Source organism: Podarcis liolepis (genome assembly GCF_965112155.1).
Source record: "Podarcis liolepis genome assembly, chromosome: 6".
Taxonomy (NCBI): Eukaryota; Metazoa; Chordata; class Lepidosauria; order Squamata; family Lacertidae; genus Podarcis; species Podarcis liolepis.
This window is the reverse complement of record NC_139559.1, coordinates 96,229,075-96,256,988: the sequence shown is the minus strand read 5'-3', so window position 1 is coordinate 96,256,988 and position 27,914 is coordinate 96,229,075. Positions and strand designations below refer to the sequence as shown.

Sequence of the window (27,914 nt, the reverse complement as noted above, 5' to 3'; positions counted from 1 at the left end):
GCTGACTGTCATGTGCTGGACATGTTGGAGCCAAAGCCAGGCCAGGAGAGTAGAGCGTGCCAGACGTGGAGGGAGCAGAAGCAGCACAGCTGACCCAACCTCCTCCCCATTCCAGGTGCTCATCCTTGGCTCCTTGCTGAAGCTCACCTGCCAGCAGGGAAGGCCCTGGCTCCCACCAGGTCCTGGTGAAAGGAAACACTGGCCAGCCTACAATGCCAACGCAAGTGTTGAGGGTAAGCTGATATATATAGCAAAGAAGATCTCACAATTTACAGACATGTCAGCCTAATTGGTAGAATGCCAGCATTATTAGAAACGGAGCAGAAAATGGTTTGCTGAAAAATCAACATGGCTTCTGAAAAGATAAGTCTTGCTTCAGCAATTTATTTTATTTATTAGTTCTTAAAATGTCAACAAACACATACATACATACAAAGAAGGGATCCAGTAGGCAGTATACATCTGGAGTTTCAAAAAGCTTTTGACAAAGTCCCGCTCTATAAGCTACCATGGGATAAGGGGATAGTTGTCTAACAGATCTAGCAGCTGAATAAAGCCTGTTTGGAAGGAGTTCTACCCAGTACAAGGCGCAAACAACGAAGGGATGGCCTGCACTCGTCTCCTTCCAAGTTTTCTCCAGCACAGGAGTCAAATTGTTTTCTTGCAAGTCTGCTCTTGTACAGGTTATCTCAGGGGGGAGTTCTGATATGTTCAATGGGGCACATTTCCTAGCAAGTATGTTTAGGAATTCAGCCTGAATTGTCCCATACAGACTCCTGTGGGTAAAGCAGGGGAAGAACCTGTGGCCATCCATATCTTGTTGAACTCCCAACTCCCATCAGCTCCACCACAGATGGCAAGTGGCCAGGGATGAGGGGAGTTAGAATCTAGCAACATCTTTCCCAGCCCAGGGTTCAAAAGACAGCAACTGGGGCAGGAGCGACAAGAGTTACGGGGTCTATGGCCCAGAGTATACAATGCGACTAGACAAATACAGTGACAGAAGGAAATATGAGCAGGACTCTGGTTTTACTGAGTTTTTAACATTGATGTTTTATTATAAAAAATGGGGGCTGGGGCCCTGTTCTTATCCAAAGTGTGAGTCTTCTGTTAGAAAAGCATCCCTTTGCCTTATTATTCATTATTTGAGAGTCTGCACTTAGCAGGTGCTGATGAACAATATTTTCCATTGTTTCATAGGAGGCAGCACATTCAGTATAAAAACAAAAGCAGGATTATGTCCAAAATAAAAGGGTTGGCTTAGGATGTGGACTGATCTACAATCCACTCTTTTTTTAAAAAAAGAAACCCAAGTTTTTTTTTCAAAAAACCTTATTTACTCTGATTTGTACAATAAAAAAATATTTATTAAAAAAAAGGTGCTAGTGGCCTTTAAACATGATCTCACTGTGTCCTCAGTAAGCAAAGATGACTTTGTACGTGACCTGGTGGCCATTGTCCCAAGCATAGAGGAGCCGGTCCTTGGGGTTGTAGTCTATCTGAGTGGTGTAAGAGTACTCGTTCTCAAAGAGCAGGCGGGGGATGATCTGGGTGTTGGTGTGCGTGTCAAATGCATAAGAGATGTTAGCATTCTTCTTGTTGTAGCTGTCAATGGCGTAGAGGACACCGCAGATGACAAAGGAGTTGCCATAGAAGTTTTTGCGCAGGCCTGTCCGCCAGGTGGTCTCCTTGCGAGTGCTCAGATCATTGGCGTTAAGTTTGCTGAGGACAATCACCTCCTGGCTAAAGCCTTCGTAATTAATGGCTGGGTAAATGATCCACAGGCCGTTCTCATCCACTGCAAAATCCACATCAGAGTGGCCACGCCACCGCCAAGGTGTCTCCTCGTCATAGGCCACATCTTCCAACATGGCCCAGGCAGCCACATAACGCTGCTTCAAGTCGTACTTGATGAGGTTGCGAGTAAAGGCCCGGTTATAGTAGAGAGAGCCATTAAAGACCGCATGGCCTGTCCCCATCCAACTATATGGCAGCTTGTATGAGTTACTCCATCGACCTAAGGGGCAGAGATCACAGAAACAGAGAACTGTAGGGTTGGAAGGGAAAGGGTCATCTAGTTTAACCCCCTGAAATGAAGGAATCTCAACTAAAGCATCCCTGACAGATGGCCATCCAATCTCTGCTTAAAAACCTCCAAGGAAGGAGAGTCCACCACCTCCCAAGGGAGATCATCCCACTGCCTAACAGCTCTTACCACCCTTGATTTGAATTTCATTGGTTCCCCTGTTTCCTATGGAGGCTCAAAAAGGAGTCCAGGAAACTGCTTTATACCCAATCAAGCTATTGGTCCATGTAGTGCGGTACCGGCCGGTCAGTGTAAGACAGTGGTGGGGAGCCTCAGGCCTGCAGTGGGAGTTCAACTGCTTCTCAATGTGGCTCTTGGGACTCCCCCAGGCAACACCTCCTCAACCACATCCCCTCAAGTCAGGCAAAGCTGGCGACCTGCCACTGGCACCTCCCTCTACTCTAACTAGGCCTGAAACTAATTTATTTCCCAAGATCCTCCCCTGTGAATATTAACGTTGAATATTCAGTAGTTTTTCTCTGAATATTCTAATATTTGACATATTGAGGTACCTCAGTGCCGTAGCGTGAATGGGCCGTGGCCCCAGGCACAATTTTTTGAAGGGGGTGCAACCAGGCACCCCACAACAGGCTCCTTCCTTGGAGCCTGGCTCCCGCGCACGAACGAGCTGCAGGGACAGGCAGCTTCCTCGCGCCCAACCCCACCAGCTGCCATACCCATACGCCATACCCAGGTCAAGCCTGACCGAGGGGTGGAGAGGGGGGAGTGGGCAGCAATGTGTGCAAGCCCAGCCACAGCACCATCCCTTGGTCAGGCTTGACCCGGGGCGAAGAGAGGGGCCTGGCTGCACCAGCTCTGTCCCAGGGGATGGAGGGGCTGCGGTGCATGTGCTCTGGGTGCGCCTTGCAAGGCCAGCTGCAGGAGGCTCCCTCCATGCACTGCACCCCTTGGGGGTGCACCCCACATCCCCCCCCCCACGGCCTGAGACTACGCGGCTGATCTAAGTTATTTGATTTCATTATTTGACAAGCAGTAGTGCTTTAGCCTGTATTAAGAATATCTTACAGATGTTATGTAATGGCATTTAATATTTGACAGTGGACAACTTATGAGATTTCATATTTGACCCTGCAAAAATAAAATAAAAATCATGTTATGCCAATACATCTAAAGTGTTCAAAATCTGAGGTAAAGGTCCATGTTCAAAATTTCAAGTTTGGAAGATTTCAAGTATTTGTTTCAGCTGTAGTGTCCAGTGGTATTAACGGATGAAGGAGCGTTTTTTCTGAGCATAAGTGGGAACAACCTGTGCTGGATAGAATATTTTGGGTCCCCTTGATTTTCTGATCTGCAGTTCACTAGCTTCAAAGACTTCATGCTTCTATGCCCACACTAGCCTCAAACTGCTGAATCAACGCTACCCATCTCCATCCCACCAGACTCCTCAATGGCCCTACTCTGGGGTGATTCAACACTGGGCCTTGGCTCTGCTCTGAATCCACCCAGGATCCACCACTAACACTCAGCCTCCCTCTTTCTCTCTCAGGCACTCTTATCACACAGCACAAGGCAGACCTTGCTTGAAGCTGTCCAGGTTCCGAAACTCGACCAGGGTGTTGCCATAGTAATAGTTGGTGACATAGATTCGCTCGTCCTTGGCAAGGGGGTCCTTCATCCAAGCCCCTTCATTCCGCCCATACGTGTTCTGGGTCATGGGCCCAGAGACAGTAGACAAGGTGTCCTTGCACTGGCCTGTTAATAAATCAGAGCAGCAAATAACGACAATCACAACACCACCTTGCACTGCGTATGTAGCACATTTGAAGTGTTCATAGTGTTTCAAATACAGCAATTATCTCAGCAACCTTTGCCTCAACCTTACAAGTGGGCAGGTGAGGGTGAGCATAGCTTGCTCCCCGCTTGCCCCCCCCCCGTGCAATCGCCTTTCCCTTTAACATGGCACACACAAGTATGGGAATTGGCCAGTGAATTAAAGTGATTAACAGCTGAAAGACAGAGCTAGCAGCAACAAAGCAAGCTATTCATCTACTTATTACATACCTTATTATCCAGTTATTAATACCTTATTGATCAGTTATTGGGGGCACTGTGTTACAGTTGTTATGGGACAAAATCTAGAGAGTAGCACCGGGAAGGAGCTTTTCTGCTCCCTGGTGGGCATGCTATGGGGTACTGCAGGGCAGCAGCTTATCTGCTATTTTATACAGGCAACTCCCATTTAGTGCGCATTCAAGGCATGTGTGGCCGCTGACACATGCGCCTTTTCTGGCCCCGGAACAGGGGTGGGCTTATGTGTGCCCCACTGATGTGTGTGATGATGTGGAGCGCAACCCCCATGCAAATGGGGAGCTGCCTGTATTTCTTTGAAGCTGCAGAGAGCAGGTAAGGAGGAGTTTGGGGGCCAGGTGCTCTCAGTACACTGACACTCAGCTCTATTTCTCTCTAACATCTGAATTCAGGCTGAGCCTGAATGCTGGCAAGATGGAGGCATTGTGGGTGAGTAGTTCCTATGGCAGAGAAATTGGTCAATTGCCTCCTGTGAAGGGGGTTACACGAGCAGGTTCACAATCTGGGGTTTCTTCTGGATCCAGGCTTGTCACTGGAGGCCTAGGTAGCCTCTGTGGCTAGGAGTGCCTTTTACCAACTGCAACTGATAGGACAGCTCTGATCGTTCCTGGGCTGGGAGGGCCTGGCCACAGCAGCCCATGCCCTGGTTACTTCAAGACAGGGTTACTCAAGCAGTATATAAATGTTGTGGAATACATGGATGAATAAATCAATAATATTAATAAACATGGCAGGGTTGGCACAGAGGATGTGCCATATACAAAAAAAATTCTGGACAGGCTCATAGCTTGCCAGTAACCAATGCAGCCCACAAAACTCGAGAACTTAACATTGTCTGTAAAGCAGATAACAGACCCTGGTCCAGGGCCTTTAAAACAGCAAGGCAAGACACCAGATAATTCTCCTCAGAGTGAGTCAAATTCTAGGAATCCCCTGCAGATCAATGACAAAGGAATCAACAGGAAATACTTGCATGCATTTTATAATTTTGCAATTTCTGTTCCTTATTCTGCTTCTGGTCAATTCACAGAATTTCGTTTTCCTCATATAACGTAGTGTTTGGTGCGCTCTCTCTCTCACTCACATGCGCACATGTGCACACAGAGAAAGAGAAAGAGAGAGAAGGGGGAATCCATTAATCTGCAGAAAAGCAATGCCACTTTAGCTTCAGATTTAAGTGATTTGATTGCTTTCCTAACAAAATTTGCTATATTTCACTTCAGTTGCACAAGCTCCTTTTGGAAAACAAAAAGAAACCTGGCCTGCCATTGCCCTACATCAATTTGTTTTACCAACAATCTCCTGCCACCCATCTCTGTGTCTTTATAAGTGTAGCCTTTCTGCTGTCACAGGCATGAGAGAGCTGCTTCTCTGGCACCTGATTCCATGTGGCTGAGCAGTGGGTGTGAGTGTTGTGCTTTTCTGCTTTTCTGTGCCTGAAGTCTTTAGTTCTAATAAGCATCAGGCACAGGCAGTTTAGACGACCATTGCAAAACTCTTAAGAAACTTAAGAAGCTGCCTTACATCTGGTCAGACTAGCCTTGTCTACCTTGGCCGGCAGAAGGGCATCATCTTTCCCAGCATCCACAACCTGATCCAGTGGGAGATTCTAGGGATATGCTCAGCCACTGAGCTACAGGGCTATATTGCCTCGCCTAATACTAGTTCTTTTATTTCCACTTAGAGTCCAATTGTTTTATTCAATGTTACTCCAGGCTAGGCAGACAAGCCTGGTGTTTCCATATACATCTTTCTGGTGCATCAGTATCTGTGGAAAGAGATACTTCTTTCCTTGAAAACATCTCCCCAAACCTAATCTCCACCTAAAGGAGGTTTAATCAGATCAGTCCCACTCCAGTTCTCTTCAACTGTCACCTTCAGTATTCCATAGCTTAACTGTTGTCAACATTTGGTAGGTCCTGAAAACACACAGGTCCTTTTTAGACCATTTTTGTTTGTCTTCTAAATTTACAAAAGAAAATGCTTCCGCATTCTTAGGGAATCCCCTAAATATGTGGAGCTTGCTTACCTAATGTTGAGGTGGCTCCATTTCTCTTCCAAACTTGACCAGCCAAGTTTTGTTTTGGAGGGAACAATATTACAGTCTGTCAAATGCATCACGGGTGAGAAACAGAGCTCCACCAACACCCTGGTCACAAGTCTGGATTAAAGCAATATCAATGTGGACACAAGCTTACCAATGCTGTTTCGGATATCTTCCTCGTCCAGGCCCTGTGTGGGTGTGACGGTGAGGCTGGGCCTGGCAGGGGCTGCAGGGGGCACCGCTTTCGTTGTGGCAGCTGAAGTCGGCTGGGCTGTTGCCTGTGTGTGGAAATTTGTTGTGGCTGCTTTGGCCATGGGGGGCTTTGTGTCAAAAGCATTCCGGGTTGCCACAACCGTGGAAGCCTGTGTGGCAGTTTGAGCTGCTGTTTTTGTTGCCCATGTGGCACCTTCATCCACCAAGCCAGTCACTGAGGAGACTCCAGTGGCTGCTGTGGGCTCCAAAGTCATTGCAAGATGGCTGCTGGCTGTAGGGAGATCCGATGAGGTAGACATTGGTGTTGGCTCAACAGAGGGAGGCATGATGGCAGAGGACAGGGGCAGCTTGGTTATTGCAGCACTGGTTGCAGATGCTTCTTTTCCAGCAGATGTGATGCTTGCAGCATGCTGCTTGATGAGCCTGATGCTCTGGTGAATAAGAGGCTTTTCCACCGACAGCTGCTTCCTCATGGGAATATTTGGCAGGTAGCTGTGTTGCAATAGCTGGTCTTCAATCAGCATATCAATTGGGCTCTCACCACTGAAGTGCTCATCGTCTGCTGGAGACACAGAACAAGAAGTGGGGCTCACCCTTCCCTCCTGAACACAGTGTGGATGGAAATGGTTTAAAATGACTGCATGTTTCTGGCCTGTTTGCCTCCTCCCTGCACTACAGCACTAGTACACTACAGTCACTGGCTTAATGCTACATCTACAACTTTGTGACCAAAAAACCCACCACCCACAGCCAGGATAGTTTGTTCCTGACTTACAGACTGTGGTTTGTAGAGAGAGAAACAAACTACAATCATTGATTTGGACATACCAGTAAGTCAGGGGTCCTGGTTTGTTTGGGAATGGTTGCAGCTCAATAGCAGAGCAACTGCTTCGCACGCAGAAGACCCCAGGTTCACCTCTGGCACCTCCAGGTACGGCTAGAAAAGATTTCATCTCTGAAGCCCTGGAGAGCCTCTGCCAGTCAGTGCAGAGTGGACAACGCTAAACTAAATGAACTGCTGGGCTGACTCAGTATAAAACAGGTCCACATGTTCCTCTGTGCACTAGCAGGGAGGAGACAAACAGCTCAGAAAGGCACAGTCGTGATTAACTCCTAACTACGGTTTACCATGCTGGGGGGAACTGGCTCAGTACCAGGAACACACGGTGAACTCTGGCCTAACTGGGTACCCTTAGATGAACAACAGGAGGCAATTCCCTTGTTTCTCTCAGCAGGCCCACCGGGTGTACAAGCCAAAACATTCTCTTACAATTGCCTCATCTTTAAAACATCTTAAATGTTAACCTCAAAAGAAAGCAATGTGCAACTCAGTTCTTAGGCGCTTAAAAGCTGAGAATCAGGTTCCATGTTAATATTAAATGTCCAAATTGATTCTGCTGATTCTGACCAGTCCAATGGACTGCACACTGTAAAAGAAAATGGAATCCTCCTGATCAGCAGCTTGATGCGGGAAGGAAAGGAAGAGCAACCAAACCAGAACGCAGGTGCCCTGTTCCCCCTCCTGAACAGCTGATTGGCAGAATTCCACCTTTGTTTCCTGGGCCCACGAAGCGCTAGCTGGTGAAGCAGGACGTACATAGAACTTTCTTACATGCACAACCTCCCATCCAGCTACTGAGAGGCACGTAGGAGCCTACATCCCTGTTGCTGTTTTTTGAAATATTATCAAAATAATTACAATATAAATTGGTTTTGGGAGGAATTTCAGAGGCCATCTAGTTCATCCATCTCTCCTGCTTGGAGACAGGAACATCTACTTGTGGCAGAGGACAGGTGCCCTACAGAAAGTGACTTGCAGAGCAAAAGAGCCCCAGGTGCCTTCGACTGCAAGCGGATCCACACCCTGAAAGGGAGAGCCAACACGCACCCCCTTACCTGCTCAGTGAGTAATGAGCCACAGGAGATAAAACGCCTCGCTGATTCCTAAACCCCATATCCTGTTTCTGATCAAATTTCACTCAATCATAAAAATAAAAACTGTCCTGAAAACACGTACACACCACATATAACGTTCTCTGTGCCACAGCAATAGAAAGGAAATCCCATGTGCCACGTGGGGAGGGAGTCGTCGCGAAATTCTCCTTCCTGGCCTTAAAAGGCCACAGCTAAGGCCTTTCTACATACCTTCAGTTTGGAGTAACGGCTTGTGTTTCCAAGATGCAAGTTTTCCAACCATTTTGAATTTCCCATTGTTTCAGGCTCCCACCCCCATTCCTCTGCTCCCATTTCCCCATTGGTCCTTTTAAAAAGACCATCCTATCAAAAGACTAAAATTTCACCTGCTATTTCCCCCCCCCCAATGTATTATTCAAAGCATTGTAAACAGAATTAAAGTAAGTGTCGCAAGCTGCCTGCCAGCATTTCCCTGAGATCCAGAATTCTGAAAGTGCCCTTCTACAACCTTCCCAGTCCCGAAACGACGACAACTCACGTTCATCAAGGTCTTTTTCTGTCTCAGGATCTTTGGCCTTATAATAAGTGACTCCTCGGATGATGGTGGGCTGGGCTGGAGTCCGGCTCCTCACATGGAGTTTTCTTGGCAAAGTTGACTTTGCCTTTGGAGCTGGGGGCGCATAGCGCAAAGACTCTGCAGAACTGATTTGCTGAGAAGCCATTTCGTCATGCAGGAAAACCTCTTCGTATTTTTCCTTTTGAGAAACAAAACAACATATTAAAGTGTGGCCAGAGGACAAAGAGGGAGTGTTTGTCAGTAATTATCCATCTGACCAAGCAGGTGGAGTTCTGTCTTGGGGGGGCTGCAGGGGCTTGGAGGTTTGAAGTCCAGAGATGTTGTTAGTTTGGGACATAATTCTGGATGCTCAAATGACATCAGTGTCACAAAGCACTTTCCACCAGCTTAGACTGATGTGCTGACCATGATCACCTCCTGGGCAAAGGTAGCCTGGACAGTGGTCATTCATGCCCTAGTAACACCCAGGGACAAGAACTGCCATGTGCTGTATATGGGACTGCTTTTGAATACTTCTCAGAAACTCTACTTGATACTTGAACTCTACGGCAATGATGATCACGGCTGGCATGAGTTATGGGAAAGAACATCTCCTCAGTTACGCTAAGTTTCCCACCTCAGTCAATCAATCCTGTCAACAGACTTCAAAATGAAACATATCTCTCCATTAATGCAAAAGATACAAGTTTATCAAACATCTCCATCAGATAGGAAAACATGGCTACATTCATTTGGATAAGGTTTTTAAAATACCGTATTTTTCGCCCCATAGGACACACCGGCCCATAGGACACATCAAGTTTTTTGGGGGGGAAATAAAGGGGGAAAAATTATTTCCCCCCCAGGCGCTTGCGAGGCCGGCAGCGGGGAGAAGCGCTCTTCTCCCTGCCGCCCGCCTTCAGATCAGGTCCGGGGACAGCGGGGAGACACGCTGCGCCTCCCCACTGTCCCTGGAGCTTGCGGGGCTGGCGCTGGGGCTCTCCTGAAGCCTGGAGAGCGAGAGGGGTAGGTGCGCGCCGACCCCTCTCGCTCTCCAGGCTTCAGAGAAAGCCTGCATTCGCCCCATAGGACGCACACTCATTTCCCCTTCATTTTTGGAGGGGAAAAAGTGCGTCCTATAGGGCGAAAAATACGGTACTGAAATGTGAAAGAGATAGCGCCCGCATGTAGCAATATAAATGTTCCTGTGTATTTTTGGACACAGTTGAAAGCGCCAGTATTTAACCAATAACCTTCACCATTTGAGATCAGGGATGTTGTTGGAGCACAACTCCCTTCGTCCCTGACCACTGGCCATGCTGGTTGGAGATTATGAGTGTTGTCAATCCAACAACATCTGGAGGGTCACAGCTGCCCCACCCTAACCTATCAAAACCACCAAACCAGAAACACAGAGTAAATGAACTGCTACCCTTTTGTGGGAGCAGGCAGCCTTTTAGTCAATATTTTAAAGACTACTTGAGTCACGAAAAGTGATTGTTGTCCCTGCTTGAAACTTAAATCTGGTACCAGGCAGAATCTAACAGAATCCTGGTTTCACTGATTTTGGGGAGGGGTGGGGAATGGAAATGCAAAGTTCCTGGCCCTCAAGGAGGAGCTTGCGGAAATCTGAAATCACCTCAGTGAGAGTGTAGGCGGCGGCAGCATCCCTCTGCAGTGAACTCTGGATGTCAGCAAGGTTGTTAGAGATGCTGTCAGAAGAATTTGTCTTGCCTTTAAGGTCCATCTCCTGCCAAATTTTGTCTGCCTTTGGTCTCTTCTCTTTGTATTCCTTGGTGAGATTGCTAGACAATTCCTAGAATGAGCACAGGGAAAGAAAGAACGTCATTGGCACAGAGAGCAGAGTTCTGCACATTAGCCTACAGTTTGTGGGATTAAAAAGTGTTAGAGGACCAATGGCTGCTGCCAGGAGCTCCCCCGCCCCCCCCGCCCATTCCAGCTCTGCCTTCCTTGGCCAATTGCCCTGAACGGGCACTGAATATGTGTGAAAGCTTCTCAGAATCTTGGGGATGGAGCAGGACAGACACCAACAAAAATAGTACCTTGTGCTTGAACAATAACTGCTGTAGATCAATAGCAAAATATACTTTGTAGGCTCCACGGCTCCCAGGCCAGGCTATGCCCCACAGAGGACGCCCATGACAAGCAGCTGCGGAGCAGGTGGGGAGGCAGGAACTGACAGCTATTACAGGAACAAGGGAGTCTTTCTAGGTCAGTAAGAGGTAACCGAACTCCCAGAGAGACAGCTGAAATGATGGGCCTCCCCACTCTTCTGCCACCTGCCCCCAGCCAGGCCCACATCAACAGCGGCTACCCCTTGTTTCCAAGAGGGCGCATGGGAAAGATTTCAAGGATTCTTTGCTTCACTGGTGTGTTTACACTTAACTCGAACTGTCCCCATGATGCCGTTGGTGCAAGTTGGTGCCACCACACACAACCTAGCATTTCCCAGATGAAAACAGAAGCTCTCCTGCATGTTGTTAGCACCCACGTTATCAAACCAAGGACAACTGAGGCCTGAGCCTCAAAAGGTTGTTGAGCTTTCCTAGGGCAATTGCCTGATAGCTGCTCCGCTGCTGCCAAGCCTAGGCTGCCCGCGCCACAGCCAGAGCCTGAACCAGAGCTGCCCGTGTGGGGAACAGGGGCCACCTAACAACTCTCAGCACTCTTAACAAACTGCAGTCCCCAAGATCCTTTAAAGTGTTAAAGTGGAATAATGGCACCTTCTCCACAGACAGAGGGCATATATTTATGTGACTGGTGGTGGATAAGTAGGACTGCCAGCATTTCTCCCGGCTCAAGCTCCTTTGCCCTTAAAGCAGGGCCGGCATAACCATAGGTGCTAGGGGTGCAGGGCACCCAGGGGCCCAGCTCTCAGGGGCGCCAGGCCGAGACTCCGGGGGCAAGATTTGGAGTCCGGGGACTGAAGAGCCAGGCCAGCCGACAGCCACTGCCGAGCGGAGCAGAGCCTGTCAGAGCTGAGGCGGCCAGCCAGCTCCGCCCTCCTGCGCACCTGGGATTGGCAGCCCGTCAAGAGGCGCACTCAGCACACGCACACTGCCCCCACAAGGGGTGTAGCTTCCCTCACAAGCCTCTGCAGGGATTGCTCTCCTCCCTCCACCCGCAGCAGCATGGGAGAGAGTTGCAGGCCCCCCAAAAGCTCAACAACTCTGAGCTGCCCCCTAAAAAAGCTCAACAACTTTGGCCTCCCGTCGCCCAAAAATTGGGGGCGCTGGGCAGTTTTTTGCACCCCAGTGCTGCATATGCTAAAGACGGGCCTGCTCTAAAGCATTCCATAGACAAGTTAGACAGGCAAAATTTATATTGGCATGAAGTGATGGGCTTGTATTATTTCTGCATGTCAAGCAAGAGGGCTAGAGGAAAGGGATGGAAATGCTGGGTGCCTACAAAATCTCATTTCACAACAGACTGTTCCCAAAATTGCTGTGGGACTCAGTATTGTGGATCAAGCTGCCCACAGTAGAATATTGATCTGCAACTTAGCAGCTTCTTGGGGTTGTCATAATGTTGTCTAAGGCAGCCATCTTACCTCTTCCAGTTTCTCCACTCGGCCAACCAGCTTCGTTGTGACCGAGTGCAGCTTGAGCAAGTCTAGGCCATAGAAAGCGCCTTCTAGTAGATCGATGACAGCTGCCAGCTGAAAACACATAATCATGGAACAGTTATGTCACTGTCTCCCCTCATATTTGCTTGCCTGAAAGTAACACAATTTGTGTGCTCTTTGGATAAACCCTTTGAACAGCTCAGCCGTGAAGCTCAATAGGCAAGTTAACTATCTCTCAGCCAAACCTCCCCTAAAGGCCTGTTATGAAGACTGTTTTGTACACTGAAAGACACAAGAGAAAGAATATCACATTTATTTCATAGTCCTCAACAGCATTATTCGGCAGGTGTGTGTGTGTGTTGCGCTATAGGGTCTCGGTTGGGAAAGGACCAAAGTTTATTGGTTCTGAAATGGAAATATTAATGGCCATATGTAGTGGTATCCCGAGAATATATGCAAAAAGTTTTTTTCACAATCATCATGCCTATAGTGTCACCAGTGTACTTGGCATTTTTCAGAGCTTCATAAGCAAAAAAGACAAGGTTCAGGTCATGAGAAGCTTACATTCTAAATTAAATGGAAAACAGCCAAAGTCAGGAGCCCTTTTAGGAGCCTGGTAGCTTATTCTGAGAGCGGGAAAGACAGCAAGTTCACTACTTTAGCTTCACCCTCAAAACATGATCAAACCCAGAACTTGGGTTTCTCTGTAACATGACTGGCTGCATCAAATGCTTAGCAAATCAAAAGGAAGTCGCTGAGAAAGAAAATGTTCACTTGTGGTCTTTGAAACGCGCAACTAAGAGTCACTCTTCGAGGGCATTTGGCATCAACAACAGCAGAACAATAGTCTCCACTTATATCTTGCTGAAGGAAATACAAATTGTAATTACATAAATAATTCTGTAATTTTTAAAACTAAAAGATATATACCCTTGCTACTTTACGTTTCTGATCTACCCTTTTATGTGGCTGATGTTATTTGATTGTGTTTATCAAATCAATTCATAGCTTTTTCAAACTGTCCAGAGGCCTGTGTTGAAATCATGCTTCCCAGGAATTTAAATTCTTATAATTGCTCAATCTGCCCTCGTTTAATAACATTCATTACACCAGAGTATTTTGTTTTTCATTCTTCCCCAATATCTTAGTTTTATACTTGTTTGTTTCTAGGTCCAATTATTTCCTTCTCATTAATTTTCTCTACTACTTTTCTATACTAACTGTGTGATCTATAATTATGCTAAATCAGTAAAGCAGAAAGTGTACGCTCTTGATGGAAACCTTTACACACTTTGATACCAAATTTTGTTCAGGAGAATTTACTCCATTTACAGCTGCCTGGCTTCTGTTTTCTCCTGTCCTCATAGTCTGTTCCTACCTTCTGCAATGTAATAGTATTTTATTCCAGACAAGGCCATGGTTAGTTTCGCCCCAAAATTAACGCTACAGTTAAGTGTTCTTTGAAATTTCTCACTTTATCGGTATCCAGATTGCAACCATCGGTACTTTTATTCCTCTTCCACATGTGTGCAACTATAAGAAATTCACTGTTCTGATGGAAAATATTAAATTGGAACTGACCCTGTAATAGCAGTTGTTGTTTTTCAAAAAATGAAACTACGGTAAATGGTATCTTTTAATCTAAGCCCAATCCAAAAGGAAGAAGTTCTTAAACAAATGTCAGATCATGAATTGCTTCAAATTATGCTTGGCACAAGAAGGGTCTGGATGCCCTAGTTCTGAGCATTCCCAGCTTGAGTTCTAGAGCCAAGCATGTTTGCATAACCCTCTTCAGGGAACTTTACGAATTAGCCGTATGGAACATGACACTGTTCCTGGATGACAAGGAATCTGGCAGCAATTCCCTAGAAACTTCACAGAAGGGGGCCATGAGCGATGGAGGCGGGCTTAAGGATGATGCTCTCAGGCACAATACAACCACCCGTCTCACAGCTGCCAATAGGTTAACATGAATCTGAACATGAGAAGCTGCCTTATGGAGTCAAGCCACTGGTCCATCTGTCCCAGAATGCTCTACTCAGGCTGGTAGTAACAGTTCCAAAAACTCAGGGAAAGTTATTTTCCAAAACTGTGGCCAGAGATAGCTTTAACTGGATATTTCAAGGACTGAACTTGGGACCCTCTGCTCCCGAAACACATGATCTGACACTCAGCCAGCTAGAATTTGTTAGTTAACTTCTGAATTCCCTTCCAGAAGATTGCTTGCCCTTTTTTAAAGAAGGACTGAACACATTCATGGAGATACAGAGGGTAAAAGCAAGCTCATCCTCGAGTATTTCATGTCACAAAGACTTCCCACCAGCTGCCTGAATTGGCATGCCGCCAAGCAAAGCCTGGTCCAAATTGTGGCAGCTTTCAAGCCTTTGCAATATTCCTCATGAGGCTGAGGGCATTCATTCATGTGCAAGGCCAGCTACATGCCACCTTGCTGCTTGGAGAACAAAGGAGGTGTTGCTGGTCAGACAGTCAAGCGGATTACAGTTCATTTGAACTTGCCCAGGCAGGAGATAGCTGGAGGCTCAAGTTTCATGTCTTTCAGGGTTGTGAGAACAAACCTAAAACAACCGTCTCCAGTTACATTTTGGACTGCCAAAAAAAAAGCCTTGTAAAGCAGAAAATAAGGAAAGACAACAATTACCAGAACAAGCGCATGAAGTTGGCGGCTTCCTGGTATGTGCCTTTTTCCACACAAGGACAACCCCAAATGAGTGTGGGAAGCCACTCGGAGGACAGCGCATGCAGGCCCCAAGGGAATGGAAGGCAGACTGCGGGAATGAAAGCAGGAAACGAAGTGGAACCCTTGTGGCCAGAGGCTGTCTCTATGTCTCCAAGCACCAGATGTGTACGGTAACACACACACACACAATCCCCATGGGCTTGTCGCAGCCATCATGCTGCCCTTGCAAGTTTCCCAAAGACATCTGGTTGGCTCCCATTGCAAAGAGGACTGCAAGACCAGACCCATCTTTAGCAGGCAGCACTCTCAGAATTATAACTGTTGGGATATGCACACACAAAACGGAGACTAATTTGAAAGCAAGAGCTTTGGAATGCCACAAACTGGCAAAACTAAAGCCAGAATTGTGTTCTGGGTTTTTGCAAAATTAGGTTTTATTTCCAGCTGGGAAGGGCAGTGCATACTGAGAATGAGTCTGATTTTTCAGGAACATTCTTCTCTTCCTTCACCCCCTGCAGCGCATCACAGATCTGCCACAGCTACCACATACTGCCACGTACACAACGTCCCTCAGCAGGATCACTTCCCACAAAGAATAAGTGTAAAAGGAGCAGCATTCCCTATGCGTTGCTACAGGGAAAGCATGAATATCATTAGTTGTCTTTTGCTGAAACTTTTCCCAGCTGGCAAAGCAGAAATGTTCATAAAGCAAAATGGACATTCACAAAAAACTAAGCAAGACAGTTATTCATTGGCACTACTCATAATTTATAAAGCGCTTTCTGAGTATTCAAAGTGTTCCACACTTTGAAATCTGTCACATTTATGTTACCCGTAACCGTTACCCAATTACAAGTGTGTAGATCATAGAATCATAAAGTTGGAAGGGAGCCAAGGGTCATCTAGTCCAACCCCCTGCAATGCAGGAATTTCAGCAAAAGCATCCATGGCAGACGGCCACCCAACCTCTGCTTAGTAACCTCCAAGGAAGGAGAGCCCACCACCTCTCATGGGAGTCTGTTCCACTGCCAAACAGCTCTTACTGTCAGAAATATTTTTCTGAATGTTTAGTTGGAATCTCCTTTCTTGTAACTTGAAGTCACTGATTCGAGTCCTACCATCCAGAGCAGGAGAAAACAAGCTTGCTCCATCTTCCATGTGACAGCCCTTTAGATATTAATAGGTGGCTATCATATTTCCTCTCAGTCTCCTTTTCCAGGCTAAACACCTCCAGCTCCCTCAATTGTTCCTCATCACGGCTTGGTTTCCAGACCCTTGATAATCTTGTTCTCCCTTCCCTGCACACATTCCAGCTTGTCAATATCCTTCTTAAACTGTGGTGCCCAAAACTGGACACAGTTCCTGAAAGGTGAAATACAGCAGTGCAACATTAAATATATATATTAGCTCCTAAGGAATTCAATGAGAGGAATCATAACTAGCTATCTATGGAAGAAAACTGTTCTTCAACCATGACCTGACCTCCTTAGTATTCCAAGTGTGGTCTGACCAAGGCAGAAGAGAGTGGTACTATTACTTCCCTTGATCTGGACACTAGACTTCTGTGGGTGCAGGCTAGTATAGCATTCAGGTTTTTTGCTGCTGCATCACACTGGTGACTCAGGTTAAGCTTCTTCCGATACCAAGTGTGCATGCACACAAAAACTTATAATCAGGACATACTTAGTTGGTCTCTAAGGTGCTACTGGACCATTTTTTATTTATTTCGACTGCGTCAGACCAACACAGCCAACTACCTGAATCTAGGAGCAAAGAGGCAAGTTGCTGGCCAGAAGTCTTCAGAGGAAGGAGCCGCTTTCAGGCAGGGCTGGGAAACCTGTGCTCCTTCCGATGTTGCTGGCCTGCAGCTCCCATCATCCCTGACCCCTGGCCATGTGCTGGTGGGAAGGGGAGTCCAACAATATCCAGACCACCCTTGGCTTCTCAGCCCTGTTTGTTAAGAACATGCCGAATGCTTTGAGGAGTTGCTGTTTTACACACTAGCACTTTACGGTTGTCTGTCTGCTCCCCTGCCTCTCAGGCCTGGTACACTTGTAGGTATCATGTTCGTTTTCAAGTCAGGAGTCTACAGATTTATCTCCTCAAAAACAGTATGAATAGGCTGCCTATTGCTTTGGAATGAGAAGTCACAGTTGCAGAGTGTGTGTGTGTGTGTGTGAGAGAGAGAGAGAGAGAGAGAGAGAGAAAGAAATACCTTGAAGTCCTTGCTGTCCGCTTCTTGCAGTTTCTTCAGCCTGAAGTCTCCCTCGCAGGGGTTCAGGGCGGATGGTGGGGCTACACACGAACATTTGCATTCCGGTCCAGAAGTGATCGTTTCCACCGTGTAAAAATCCTCTGGTTTGGCAGCTCCTTCGTTAATCCTCTGGCAAGCGCCCCTGCCCAAGGGCCTCACCACACACTTGCACTGGCAGTCTCTGCCTTCCGACACGGCCTTCACCTTGTCATAGTCCCCTAACAACTAATAAAGGGAAAGGAGGAAAAAGAACAAGCTGGTCAGTTTGTTCTGGAAGTAGAATTTCCCTCCCCTTCTCTCCCTCCACCCTCCTTGCTTTATGCTTGTTCTTGTGGAGTGTTTGGGAGAGGCTCAGACATTCTGAAACCTTGAAGAAATAGGTCGCTGGTTTAAAATATTGCTGACTCTCGCCATTTTCTGCTCCTTGATTATCTGGGAAAGTAATTTTCTTCCACCACCCAAAACCCCCCAAACCCCAAACTAGTCAACTTCCCCCGATGAACTTTGCGCTCTCTCGCTCTCTTGGGTTTTGGGAAATTAAAAGGCTGTAGTTCTCAAAGCATGCATTCCAGGATGAGCTCATTTAAATTTAGCAGGCACAGTCCCTCCAGACATTCTCTTCCTTGAGCCTTACTGAAGTGAGAAGGAGTTATGCAAGAACTGTTCTCTTTGCACCTCTCATTTACTTCAGGTTGGCTTGTGCAGGAGAATGGTCCCAGTGGGAACTGGATATGCTCCAGAAGGAATGCAGCCAAAAAAAGAAAACCCTCCTGGTCTGCTTGAAATAAAGTCAGAGTCAGACCACCTTCTCTTGCAGGACGATTGTCCAGCAGGTGTGTATTGGCTTCTGAGGAGCAGCACCTCTCCCCTGAGTTCTGGAGCAGACCAGGTGCATCAGCCAAAGCAAATGTCCAACAACTGCAGATGCAACCCAGAGAATTTCCTTTAGGGGTCAGACACAAAACTGAAGAATAAAAATAGCCAGAGCACATGTTTTTTCTTGCAGCGCAAGTATGTGCTGAGACTTCCCAGGGGTGGAGAACTTCCTTCAGAAGAACCGTCTGGAGAGCCACATCTGAGGGCTACTCCACACACTACTCAGCAGCAGACCCAAGTCTGCCACTGAAGGTACATTTCTTAAAAAGAACAAGTAAGACAAAAGGGAGTGACAAAACAATAAATACACCCTTAAAGCCAATCCATCATCAAAATTGGGTATATCTGATTTGACAAAGCTGGTAAAGCTTCCCTGATGAGGCATGAGGTGTGTGTTTGCCATATTCACACAAAAACAATGTTTGGAGAGATTCAGTGATGAGACACCCTGGCTGCTTTGAATTCAGATGGTACATGCCCAGTTCAGACATCATGCTAAAGAATGATTTGGGCTTCCACACATAACAGAGGCCAACCACGGGTCAGACCTGCTTGTCTGCTTTTATTCTCCATCTCCTCGGCCCCGCAGCGGAGCGCCCTCCGAAGGAAGTAGCGGCTGTAACTATGGTTTGTCAGGTCAGACATGACACTAAACCAGGGAGGGGGATAGTCAATGTGGTTCCCTCCCCCGATGTTGCTGGACTACAACTCCTGTCACCCCTGACCCCTGGGTGTGCTGGGTGAGGCTGATAGGAGCTGCAGTCCAGTACATTTGGAGATCACATGATGGCCACCCCTGCGCTCAGCCGTACTCAGGCTTCCTTAACAATGATTCGGCACGACATCTGAAGCCGAGCACCAGCCAGATTGCTAGTCAGCAGTGATGGATGAAAAAGGTTGTGCCACTTTCACTGAGCAAGAAAAATGCAATCTGTGCTGCTGATAGAAATAGTACGACTCATGCAACACGTTGGCGACTAATATACACACAATAATTACCAAAATGATTATACGTTCTTTATCGATCTTCTGAGAAAAATACAAAACCTTATGCAAAGCTGCAGAGACTTATGAACTACCCAACCTAAGATGAACTTATAATGTCTGATTTCAATGGATTTTTCAAGTGCTTAACTCAGTCTTTTGTTTTCTTTATCTTTTTAGGTAAGTTCCTGAAGATACCAACAAAAGGTAAGTTTGATGTTGTTCACAATACCGACAGATGCTAGTGAAGCTGTAAAGGTAAAGGGACCCCTGACCATTAGGTCCAGTCGTGACCGACTCTGGGTTGCGATGCTCATCTCTCTTTATTGGCTGAGGGAGCCGGTGTACAATTTCCAGGTCATGTGGCCAGCATGACTAAGCCCCTTCTGGCAAACCAGAGCAGTGCATGGAAATGCCATTTACCTTCCCGCCGGAGCGGTACCTATTGATCTACATGCACTTTGACGTGCTTTCGTGCTGCTAGGTGGGCAGGAGCAGGGACCGAGCAATGGGAGCTCAGCCTGTCGTGGGGATTCAAACCGCCGACCTTCTGATCAGCAAGTCCTAGGCTCTGTGGTTTAACCCACAGCGCCACCCACATCCCTATACTGTAGATAGTTATGCAAATAAGGGATTGAAAGTGACGTTCAGTGATTGGATAGTTTTAGAAAATTGTTACAGTTATGTTGTACTGGAGCTCTATATAAGCAGGCTGACTGAACCCTTCAGTTCTGTTCTGTTCTGGCCTGTGAATAAACAAGAGCTGTTTGAAGAATCTCTGTGTCGTATGATATGTTCACCCACAACTTAACAATGATGACGGCAATGTTAACAACTACCTGTTAACAACCCACTTGCCAAAAAAGATAGCAAGTCCTAGACTCTGTGCTTTAACCCACAGCGCCACCCGCGTCCCGTAGTGAAGCTGTAGATGGATATTAATAAGGTTGTAGACAGGGTGCCAGCATTTTGCGCCTGTTTCGCCCTGGCAGCCCAAGTAATCAAGAGGCTGCTGTTCGCCCCCAATGGGGCCTTTTACTGGGGCTTGCAGGTAGCCCACTCCCAAGGTAGTTTTCCAAGCTTCTTCAGTGGTCTAATCTCAAAGCCTTGATACGTATATTGATATTCACTAATAATAATTAAAACCAAATCTTATCAGAAATAACTTAATGCTCTTCTAAATAATCAATTAAATCAAAAATACATATCCATTATACGTGAAATCAGTACCTTTCTGAGTTTGCCCTTATCTCACTAGCAGCAGGGCAGGAAGAGGACTCCTGCATGTGAAAGCTACGCTGTGCTGTAACACAAAGCAGGCTAAGATTCCCCATCTATCAACATGATTTGTGTGTTTCAAAATTAGTAATTAGGCCACCATCATTTCAAAACACTCCTTTTTTAAAACAACCCATAACTAAATTTAGCCTCTTTATAGTTGGTCAGTTTCTTCCTTTTTTTCATTGTGCTTGACACAGAATGTAAGCTTCTTTGCTCCTTTAACAATGGAAGCTGATCCAATCAAATAGGCCCAATTTGCTTGCTTTGTTATCCAGCTATACTATTCTGGCAATGTATTCATTTCGTATTAAATTTGGCTGGGCTTGCATTTGGCACATCTCTGATGCAAATAAAGCAATCTTTTTTTGTAAAAAGGAAACTATAGTAACACCCACGACCTGAGTTCATTCAACCACAGAGTAAATTAATTTAGCAGCAGACTTTAATCTAAGTAAAAATAATTGTTTCTGTTTCTAATAAAGAGCCAAAAGCACAGTCAGTCGAGCCATAAAGAGCTCCTGTTCATACCAATTTATGGCTCATTTTTACAACTGTTGGACCCTATGGCAGCAGCTGTCACTTTTGGCTGACTTTAGCCACAGGTGAAAACCAACACAAAGCTGATTGAAAGTGCCGCTGTTGCCACAGGCTCACATAGCCACAGGAATAAACATACAAGTACTCTTGCAGCACAATCCTGGAAATATCTGCTCAGGAGAAAGTCCTACTGGGAAAGGGCTGTATGGCAACAATCCTAAACCTACCTATCTTGCTAGGGGTCCTTCCAGATGCTAATGGTTCATTCTGAACCAGTTTTTCTGTATCTTCAATTTTATTAGGTGTTCCACTACTTCCCATCCACACCAGTGCACAGTCCTTGGTGGAATGTTTCTGTGCTCTCTTTTCTGTTGCCTCCCCCCTCAGTTCCTACCTTCCTGCCCTCTACTACTTTTCCCCATTGGGGGCACGGGGGCAGATATTTCCTTTCCTGTGCATGTGCACCTTAAAACATTCGCAGGAACTGCACTAGCTCCATACTTGGTTCCTAGTTATCATGGATGCCTGCGCTTGGGGGAGGGGCAACATCCATTTCCACACAAGCCTTTTAACTCAAGATGCTAAAATCTTTACAGCAATCTTTACTGCAAGGCTCAACGCATTTATTTCTTCCTACATCACCATGGACCAAGCTGTATTCATACCCCAGAGACACATCTGTGACCCAATTTGCCGGCTACTCAATGTTATCCATCATAGCAAAAGCAAAAAGTTACCCCTATGATATTCTCACGACGAAGCTGGTAAAATGTGGGTTGAACGAGGTAACTGTTAGGTGGATTTGTAGCTGGTTGACTGACTGAACCCAAAGAGTACTCATTAACGGTTCCTCATCATCCTGGAAAAAAGTGACAAGGCTTTGTCCTGGGCCCCTTGTTATTCAACGTCTTTATAAATGACTTGGATGAAGGAATTGGGGGGATGATCATCAAATTTGTAAATGACACCAAACTGGGAGGGGGAGCTAATGCTGCAGAAGACAGAATCAGAAATGAAAATGACCTTAACAGATTGGAGAACTGGGCGCAAGCGAACAAAATGTATTTCAATAGGGACAAATGTCAGGCTCTGCACTTAGGCAGGAAGAACCAGATGCACAAATATAGGATGGGGAACGCCTGGTTTACTAGCAGTAAATGTGAAAAGGATCTAGGGGTCTTGGTGGACCATAAGCTTAACACGAGCCAACAGTGTGATGCAGCAGCAAAAAAGGCAAATACTATTCTAGGTGGCACCAACAGAGGTCTAGTGTCCAGATCAAGGGAAGTAATAGTACCACTCTATTCTGCCTTAGTCAGACCACACCTGCAATACTGTTTCCAATTCTGGGCACCACAATTTAAGAAGGATGTTGACAAGCTGGAGCTTGTGCAGAGGAGGGTGATGATCAAGGGTCTGGAAATTAAGCCTTACAAGGAACAGTTGAAGGAGCTGGGTATGTTTAGCCTGGAAAAGAGGAGAGTGAGAGGAAATATGATAGCCATCTGGAAACATCCTAAGGGCTGTCACATGGAAGAGGGAACAAGCTTGTTTTCTCCTGCTCTGGAGGATAGGTCTCGAACCAATGGAGATTCCAACTAAACATTCGGAAAAAACTTTCTACAAGTAAGAGATGTTTGGCAGTGGAACAGACTCCCACGAGAGGTGGTGGACTCTCCTTCCTTGGAGGCTTTTAAGGAGAGGTTGGCTGGCCATCTGTCATAGATGCTGTCGCTGAAATTCTTGCATTGCAGGGGGTTGGACTAGATGACCCTCGGGGTCCCATCCAATTCTATGATTCAATGAATCCAAGTAAGAAATAATGTATATAGGCATTCCTTCGCCTGACCATCATTCAAAATCAGAAAGGTCTATCAGCTCTGAAGAAAGCAAACTTCACACCAGTATTCCTACAGTTATGACAATGTCTTGAAGACCCACGTTTATCAGGGTCAGGCTGCACCACTGCGGTAAAGATGGCTATCCTGCCGAAATTTTTGTTTCTCTTTCAAGTGCTGCCAATTATGATTACACCCAAACAATTTAAAAATTGGCAGTGCTCAATAAACAAATTTATTCACAAAGGGGGGGGGAGCATGACTAGGCTCCAGAAATATATATGGAAGTGTCAAAAATGGTGGTCTCAGAATCCCACATCTCCAAACTCATTACAATGCCTTCTAATTAAAGTATTTGATGTCACTGATCCATGGGCAGAAAGGTAAACCACAGGTAGATATAGAAATTTCAGGTCCTGTATATATAGAGCATATCCTTTTCTACCCTCTGCACTCACTAAAACACATGCTATTGTGAACGCTTTCCTCTAAACCACAGTAAATGTGTGGAAAGCAAAGTTTAAAAAACTAGCTCCCCCAATATCTCCCCTTATCCCTCTTCGCTTTCATCCAGGGCAATGTTTAGATTGGAATGGTTTGGAACAGGTGGGTCTTTATAAATTAAAAGATTTCTATGCAAACAGTAACCCCCCCCCCCGCCACAAAAAGAACAATTCATAGCTGCCATACCAAACCTTAAATGGTCATGGTACCACTTCAACCAGCTGTTAAGATTCCTGTATAACCCAGACATTTCCACTCAAGCAAACAGGAAACTAACAGCAGTAGAGCATTAACCTCTCTCCACTCTCTAAGGGCACAGCTTCCTCAATTTATAAAGCTCCAATAATACTAGAATATGGCAATCTATTGTTCACAAAAATGCCATGGAAAATGGACATAGATGTGCAAATACCAAATGAAAAAGGGATGGCTTTGTGGTCTGGGAGACCACTGGAATCAATTTCTCCAAAATAAGGGAAGCCTCCTTAAAACTTCTGCATAGGTGGTATTATACACCGCTGAGGCTATCCTGAATATGTAAGGAAGCTAATCCCAATGGTTGGAGGAGATGTATTTCCATATGTGGTGGTGGTGTTACGACATCATCAAACCCTTCCGGAATGCTGTCTTCAAAGAAAAAAGCTTGATACAGAACAAAACTGAAATGTCCCCTGCACTAGCGCTGCTTGGGCTTAGGATCCTGTCTGCTCATGAGTATCCTACAGATGACCTCTTAACCTTTCTATGGACTGCTGCCCATATGGAGATAGCCAGCTGTTGGAAAACCAGTGTTGGGCTGAACATTGATTCTTGGTATAACAGAGTATGGTCATAGCTGAGAAACTAACATGCCAGGTGAGAGCGGCAAAGGGCAAACACAATCCATATTCCTTTTATAACATATGGCAAATGTTTATTGAATACAAATCGCTCAGACTGTGGCAGGAATCCACCCAGCACTCGTGGGAAAATTTGGCGTGATTTCTTAAAGTAATCAAATGAAACTTTAACACACGGCAAGTCTGTAATTTTATCAGGACAAGTTATTTGTTTTTTTACTGTTGTAACAATTATTTTTTCAAAAATTATCTTCTGTACCTTGAATATAAATAAAAACAGTATTTAAAAAATGCACAATGTCATTAAAACAACCTGAATGAAAATGCACAATAAAACAATTTAAAAGCAAAGATGATGATTGTTATGTACTGAAGTTCTCACCCTGGGCCAGCAGGGGGATACTGTAGATAAAGGTAAAGGGGACCCCTGACCATTAGGTCCAGTCGTGACCAACTCTGGAGTTGCGGTGCTCATCTCGCTTTATTGGCCAAGGGAGCCGGCGTACAGATTCTGGGTCGTGTGGCCAGCATGACTAAGCTGCTTCTGGTGAACCAGAGCAGCGCATGGAAATGCCATTTACCTTCCCGCCGGAGCGGTACCTATTGATCTACGTGCACTTTGACGTGCTTTCGAACTGCTAGGTGGGCAGGAGCAGGGACCGAGCAAGGGGAGCTCAGCCTGTCATGGGGATTCAAACCGCCGACCTTCTGATCGGCAAGTCCTAGGCTCTGTGGTTTAACCCACAGCGCCACCCACATCCCTATACTGTAGATAGTTATGCAAATAAGGAATCGAAAGTGAAGTTCAGTGATTGGATAGTTTTAGAAAATTGTTACAGTTATGTTGTACTGGAGCTCTATATAAGCAGGCTGACTGAACCCTTCAGTTCTGTTCTGTTCTGTTCTGGCCTGTGAATAAACAAGAGCTGTTTGAAGAATCTCTGTGTCGTCTGATATGTTCACCCACAACTTAACAATGATGATGGCAATGTTAACAACTACCTGTTAACAACCCACTTGCCAAAAAAGATAAAATAAAAGAAGAAATAAGTGCTAACGAACTTTTATACCATCTGTGACTTCAGATGTATAGTAGGCTATTTTGAGCTTTACAGATTTTCCACAGTAAGAAAACTGCATCAAATGTAAAAAAAGACAAGGCGGGGAAGTACTGGAATTTTGATGACAACAACATTGGGTGGGTGGGTGTGGAAGCAGCCTAGGAAGCAAGTTGAAGCAGATGAGATCCACATCAGAATGTGCTTCTGCTCCAAGACGTTAGTACAGATGGAAATTAAGGAAGTTCACAGCCCATAGGGTGTAACACTGCAGTGCTCAACATGGCGCACACATGTGCAGAGATCCCATCAAGGGATGAAGTGGAAAGATACCTTTGAAGAGAGTTTCTTTAACACAACCTGTTTATGTTAAGGCTATGAATCACTGCACCATCTTAAGCAGGCTCTCTTTGGAATAAGTCCCATAGAAGCAAATTCCACGGAGTTCAAAGTAAAGATGTTTTTGATTGAGCTGCAGACCCAAAAGCTTCAGCTCAACTGAGTCACAGTTCAGCCTTCAGAAATATGAAGCATATTTATTTCTCAAAGGGACAGGCACCCAAATGAAAAATCCACATACATCCTTCTTTGGAAAAATGATGGCTCTGATCTGAACTGGTTTGCAGACTAAACTAACTTGCAGCAGGTCTGCAGGGTGCTAAATAATGATTTCCATGCCCTTGGAACCAGCACCTGAATACTGCACACCTTTATTTCATTTTTAAATTTATCTTTACCCAGCTCTCAATACAGCACAACACACATTGATTTGGAAGCAAACCTCAGGCATTCGGTGGAACTTGCCTCAAAGAGACCTGTTTTTCAAAGAAAACATAAGCTTCCTGAAGTTCTAAGCAAATCCGCGCCTGGGAACTGGAAGCCTCCCGCCCCCGGGCCGCGCCTGTAGCCGGCACCCCGCTCGGGCCCGCGTCCAGAGAGCCCCTCGCCCTGCCCCGGGATCCCTTCCGAGCGCCCGGCAGGGGGATGAGAGGGCGGAGAGGGACGGCGCTCGCCTCCTCCTTCCTGCACCTTCTTCCTCCCCAGCCAGATCCCGGCTCCGGTCTCCAGAGCCAGCAGCCGCATCCAGAGCCGGCAACGGGGCGAGGGGCGGCGCATCGGCGGGATCGCGCCCGGGCTCCCCGGGCTCCGCGCAGGAGTGCGCCCCAGCCGAGCACCTCCTGCCCCGGAGCTGCCCCCGGCGCCGGGCAGTGGGGTTCAGCCCCGCGGCTGCCTCCCTCCTGGTACCTGCGAGAGGACGTTCTCCTGGTTGTCCGCCTCGTCGTGCAGCGGGGCGCCGGCGGCGGGGCTGGCGGCGGAGGAGCCCCAGCAGGCAGCCAGCAGCGCCGCCGCCGAGCAGCAGCAGAGCAGCAGCGCCACGGGCCGAGCCATGGAGGGCGCAGCGGCTAGCGGGCGGCGGGCGGCGAGGGGCCGGGCATGGGCGGCGGCGGGCGGCGGGGGTCTCGCTGCGAGCCGAGCTGCACCGGCCGCGCCGGGGATGGCGGCTGCGGGGGAGAGCGCGCCTGACTCCGGCTCCGCTGCCCGTCTGGGGGCGAGGCGGGGCGGGGCGGGCCGGAGGAGGAGCCTGCCGCCCGCCCCGTCCTCCTCTTCGGCTATTGTGTCTTCCGACCCCCCGCCGCCCGAAGCCCCGAAGTCTGGCACCAGAAGCCCGAAGGTCTGGGGCCGAAAGGCAGGGTCCGACCCCGGTCAGGCGAGTCTCGAGGGGCTCCGCATTTCGTGGGTGTCCAGCCAAGGTCGAGGCGCCCCCCGAAGCGGGTCTGAAACGGGAGAGCCGCGCTTCTCGTCTGATGGGACTCCCGAGGCGCGAAGCCTGACTCACCTCGCCTTGAAAGTTCTTGCAGGCCCACAAGCCCCAGGCGGGCAGGCAGGGGGTCGCCTCGGCGGGGGCCGAAGGACTTGGCCGGGCCAGGACACCTCCGGGGCGCCAGGGCCCGCTCCGGCCCCTTCGGGCTGGGCAGCCGGAGCCACGAAGCCTCCAGCCGGACGGGCGCCGCTTGGGGAGGCCACGCCAGCCAAGAAGCAAGCCGGGCCGAACCTCGGCTGTCCCGTCCCCCGGCCAAAGATCCAGCTTGGCCCCCACCCCGATGCCCTGTGCCTACACACACGAACAAGCAAGCACCTCAACCCATTTATTTGTAAAGGGCATAAAAAGTAGGCAATGTATTATCAGAATGCCAAGGAATCCCGAGCTCCCCTTCCACTAGAAGCACCTCGTTTGACAATGGTAGAACTTCCACGTACAGCGAGTGTCTGAGGTCAGGTTTGGAATTGGATTAATTTGGCCACAGGATCATTCAAAGGCTGCATTTCCATAAGATCAGCCAAGACCCTCTGGCTTCCTTCTAAAACGTTTCCCCCTCCTCTCTTTGAGGCTTTTGGCCACCCATCCCTCTTCTTGGTTCTGTGCAAACCCTTTCAAGGTGTAAATTTACTCCTAAGCTTCAACAAGATTCCTTTACTTTTGTTTGATTACTCATTTTAAGAAATGATAATTTTGTCGTCCTTTTAGGTTCCCTGTAAGGTGAATAAAAATGCTTTTTGCGAGTAGAAAGTGCCCTTCCAGTACAATCCTGAGGCTG

The 27,914-nt window shown here is 47.1% G+C and overlaps 1 protein-coding gene across 3 annotated transcripts; it reads right to left on the bottom strand.

Annotated features, from left to right (window-relative positions):
- Positions 1-368: 368 nt before the first annotated feature.
- On the bottom strand, positions 369-27,361 carry OLFML2B (olfactomedin like 2B). 3 transcript variants are annotated; one of them, XM_083510026.1, is made up of 8 exons: positions 26,563-27,361; positions 17,362-17,625; positions 12,434-12,541; positions 10,502-10,678; positions 8,845-9,061; positions 6,334-6,954; positions 3,623-3,799; positions 369-2,017 (listed from the first exon to the last, which is right to left on the bottom strand). In XM_083510026.1, the coding sequence occupies exons 1-8, from the start codon at positions 26,704-26,706 to the stop codon at positions 1,416-1,418; spliced, it is 2,310 nt and encodes a 769-aa protein (XP_083366152.1). In that variant the 5' UTR covers positions 26,707-27,361; the 3' UTR covers positions 369-1,415. The 3 variants fall into 3 exon arrangements, with proteins under 3 accessions (XP_083366152.1, XP_083366153.1, XP_083366154.1); XM_083510027.1 differs by having other exon boundaries at positions 6,334-6,951; positions 26,563-27,052; XM_083510028.1 differs by lacking the exon at positions 26,563-27,361 and adding an exon at positions 18,206-18,443.
- Positions 27,362-27,914: the final 553 nt, after the last annotated feature.